Below are 4301 nucleotides of genomic sequence, written 5' to 3' on the forward strand. Positions count from 1 at the left end.
GGCGGAGTGTGGGAGCTGGGAGCACCAGCTCTCCCTTTGTTTTATGCCCCCGCTGTACCTACCCATGCCACCCTGAGGAAGACCTCCTAGCAGGGGTGTAGCAGAGCCCCAGCAACAGACACACTAATGATTGACATGAATGCTTGCAGCCTCATTCCCATACTGGCCTGCTAAGAAAACGCTATGCTGCTTCCCGAGTAATCCCTGGGGGAAAGCTCTTAAGATTGATCCTAGTAAAGAGAAGGGAAATGGGAAGAGAAGTAGATCCAGAAAAGGGATACGGTGGGAAGGAAATGTCAAGATTTCTGGATAAAGACCCAGGGGCCAGAGAGAGGCCGCCTATTTGCCTATTTAAAATGGCAGCGGACTGCTGAAAGGGAGCCCTGGTGGTGGTTATGTGTGGGGTTCTGATCCACAAGGGTGGCGGTTCAAAACCACCAGCAGCTCTGAGGGAGAAAGATGAGGCTTTCTACTCCAGGGAAGAGTCCCCATCTTGGAAACACACAGTAGTTTGACCCGATCCTGAAGGGTCGTGATGAGTCAGTATTGACACGATGGGGGTGAGTTTGTTTTTTGGTTTGCTGGGCTACTGTGGTGGGCGAGTGGCGAGCAGAAAGATGTAAAAGATGTCTTTGTGCACCTTCAGAGTGTGTACCCTGCCCCTCGGCTCCCTGCCACCTTTGGCATTTCCTCCAGAGATTGAGAAAGTATTCAAAAATAGTTTATTGACTTTTTTTTAATTGACTTTTTAAAAAGAAAAATCACAGACCTGTTTCTTTGACTGCATCGCAAGGCTGCCCACGTTTTGATAGGGCTACACATTTCTTCCCCAGTCCCAGGCTTCTGTGGAGGCCTGCTCTTCACGGAGAGCTGGAGAGCTGGAGAGCTGGCGCTGCCGCTCCCCTGGCCTAGTGATGTCGGTCAGGCCAGGCTCCTGGGGGGCAGCAGAGGTAGCTTCTTGATGTACTCTTGGACCCAATCGTCACCGGGGTTAGCGCAGATCTCTCGGTTCTTTTTGGTGACGAAGCTGTGGAGGCAGAATTAGACTACCATGGGCCACAAGAAGTCTGGGGTCCATTTGCCCCCAACTCTTGCTCATGTCGGGTACACATCTTAGATGGTTACAGCTCCCCTTGACCTTCCCGGTCTGGGTCCTCTCTGAAGGTCTTCCTCTCTGGCCGATAGACCTTGCCACCCCCTCTGCTCTCTTTCCCCACTCAGCCTCGCCTCTCCAGGCTTGGGCTTCATTATGGACACCATTTAGTGGGCTCTGCAGCTGTAAGTGGCAAACGCGGGCATGGAACCCAGCCCCTGAGATTCAAAGATTGAGTTCTCCGTCACTCCCCTACCACGTCCAGCACGAAGACCTCTTTCTTGGTTCTGAGCCACCCATTCCTCCCTCCGGGGCTCCCCTCCCCTCTTCACAGGGATGGGCTTACATGATTGATGGCAGGGGACAGCTGAGGGCCTTTATGTATCCCGCCACCAGTTTCCTGGGCAACACTTTCTCCGTGTGCTTCAGGCAGCAGGAGGGTGGGGGGTTGGCCGACTCCGGAATTCCTGAGGGAAACACAAAGGAAATGGAGCCAAGGAGGCAGTGAGGGAGCCCGTGTGTCCCCTTCCTCTGACAGCTCGGCCATCGGTTGGGAAGGACAGACTGTCGTTTGATGGGGCAAGCCTCCGGGCTGAGTTTCATCACGGACCAATGACTCGGTTATTCACATTCGCTGTGAGCCAGGAGGCAGTCGGCCCGCACTCTTGCTTAATCACCCCTTCCGTTAGCAGGCACGCACGGAACCGTATTCCCCACCGAGGTCCAGGGAAATAGATCCACACAAGAGACCCAGCCCATGTCCTGGAGGGGCTTCAGGTGAGATTCAAGGTCAAAAGAGAACAGGAGACGACGTCGCAGCAGTAGCACGCAGTCCACGATGGCAATGGGATAGACTGAAGGGAAGCAGCATGAGGGGCCCGAGACCCCGCACTGGGAAGCTTGAGAAAGAAACCTCCAGACAGGTGGTCCTGGAGCTGGTGCTTGAAGGAGCGAGAAGAGTTGCAGGGCTTGGAAGAAAGAAATATTCAAAGGCCTGGAGCTCGGGTCTGGAGCCCTGAGCAGCTGAGGCTGGCTAGGCGGGAAGAAGGAAGGGGTGGCAGGGGAGGGCGGGACACTGGGGAGAGGGGAGGGCCAGGTCATCCCACCTCTTGAGGTTTGGGTTTTTTATCCCAGGGGAGTTAGAGCCTTCAGGAGGAGGGTGAGAAGGTGGGGCAGGAGGAAGCTCGAGCGAGAATCTGGATCGAAGGATTCGAATCGCGTGCGTGTGTCTCCTTCTCCCTCCAGGTTTCCATCTCAAATGAGATAAAGATGCTCTGGCACAGGAGCCTGGGGAGACTTGATTGAGAAAATGCTGGTAAAGCCCTTAACTCAAAGCCCGGCACACAATCAGGCTCGGCCACGTGCTTTCTACTAGGAACACATGGGAGTGGTGGCGGCTCTTTTTATTCTGGAAAGGGCTCTGCTTCCCTTCCCCTGGGCTCTCACCCGGATGCGGATGCAGGGCTGGGCTGGCTGTCAATGCTGTGCTACCCTTGCGGTTCTTTGACTATTGATTGGTAGGTGATATCGTGGACCCTTTGCCTCCAGCTGGTGGCACCCCTGAGGCAGCCTAAGAGCACCATCAGGCTGCCCAGTGCTTTGGGTGGGCGGATTTTCCCCTGAAAACCGGGACCCACGGCACTTGCCCAATTGATCTTCCCAAAGGACATTGGTGCTTCTCCCACCCTCCAAAGCACCTGTGCACACGGCCCCTCCATTAGTCATGCTCACCACCCTGGTTCTCAAAGCCAAGTGTACAAAGATCGGGGTCATCCAGAGGGTATGTGAGCAGATCACATGGTATGCTCAGCCTTGTAACACAGGACCTTGCTTCCTGTATGTTTGTTCAGGCAGAACCAGGGCAGACTACATGCTAAGGGTAGTTTTAAGGGAGTAAAGGCGAAGGGTAGCCTAAGGTGGGTATGGAGCCCTGGTGGTGTAGTGGTTAAGCATTGGGCTGTGAGCAGTTTGAAACCACCAGCAGCTCCTTTGGAGAAAGACTGGGCTTCTTATTCCCCTAAATAGTTTTGGTCTCAGAAACCCCCAGTGGGGTTGCCGTGAGTCAGCACTGACTGGGTGGCAGGGAGAGTTTTGAGAAGGCGGCTGTGGGAAGGGCTCAGCATCCTGTTCCAGCAGGCTGCCATAAACGGTTGCAGAGGCAGGGGGTAGAGAGCAGGCAACACAAAACCCACTGAGAAGTCCCAGGCACCTCTCTTGCCCGAGCTCCAGAGTCTTGCAATCTCTTTCCTCTTCCCTGTAGACCAGTGTTTCCCAAAGTGGACACTACTGCCCCTGGTGGGCCCGGAAATGATCCACAGGGGCTTCCAAAGCAGATACCTATACTTTATCCTGTTTTCATGAAACCGTTTTAATTACTGGGGTGGGGGTGGGGGTTCTGAGGTTTTTTTTTCTGAAAAAGGGGTGGTAAGTCAAGTAAATGTGGGACCTTTGCTCTAGATTATTTCACTCTAGGATGGAGGATGGAGAAGGGGGCCATGGATCCCCCAAAAGGTCCTCTTGGCTACCCCGGTGGGACTCCTTTGGCTGCATGATTGTCCCAGCAACGCATGCCAGCCCCTGAGAGGAAAGCATGTCCAGCTTCAGACTTCCATTGCTGACTTAAGCTTGAAGGGCGCGCTGCACCTGCTTCCCGGAACTCATTTTGCCCCCTCTCCCGGAGCGCTCACTGCTTCCCCATCCTCCCGCCTTGCCTTCCCCTTAGTCTCTCACGTGGACACATGGACTCACTTGGCTGGCTGTGATAAGCAGAGACCACAGTGAATGTGAAGACGAGGAGGAGGAGGGCAGTCACGGAGACCTTCATCCTGCTAGTTGGGCCAGACCTTCAGGGATATCTTTCTTGCCTCTGGTCTGTTCTCCAACTGCCCAGCTCTCTGGACCCTGACCCTTTGGGGGCTGAGAGAGGAGGAGAAAGGACCGCCCTTGGACAAGGCTTTCCTGAGTGTCCTGTGGCAGGTGGGGGCGGGGCTTGGCTCAGAGGTGAATTCATGTATGCGAGTGAAGGTGAATGGGTGCTGTGTGCCAGTCACTTTGCATGCCCTGCTGGATCGAATACTCACCACAGCCCCATGGGGGAGAGGTGGCAGCCACAATTATTGCTGGCAAGGCCTCCGAGGTGTGCTGCTGTGAGCTGCTGTTATGTTGATTCCTTCCCGCGGCAACCCCTATGTCGCAGAGCAGACCCGCT

The 4301-nt window shown here is 54.8% G+C and overlaps 1 protein-coding gene across 1 annotated transcript; it reads right to left on the minus strand.

The window, feature by feature from the left end:
* Positions 1-705: 705 nt before the first annotated feature.
* CCL16 (C-C motif chemokine ligand 16) lies at positions 706-4001 on the minus strand. The gene is made up of 3 exons (XM_004707357.2): positions 3842-4001; positions 1440-1560; positions 706-1027 (listed from the first exon to the last, which is right to left on the minus strand). The coding sequence occupies exons 1-3, from the start codon at positions 3915-3917 to the stop codon at positions 922-924; spliced, it is 303 nt and encodes a 100-aa protein (XP_004707414.1). The 5' UTR covers positions 3918-4001; the 3' UTR covers positions 706-921.
* Positions 4002-4301: the final 300 nt, after the last annotated feature.

This window comes from Echinops telfairi, unplaced genomic scaffold, assembly GCF_000313985.2.
Source record: "Echinops telfairi isolate 266 unplaced genomic scaffold, ASM31398v2 ScPeMD7_7458;HRSCAF=8496, whole genome shotgun sequence".
In the NCBI taxonomy this organism is placed as follows: Eukaryota; Metazoa; Chordata; class Mammalia; order Afrosoricida; family Tenrecidae; genus Echinops; species Echinops telfairi.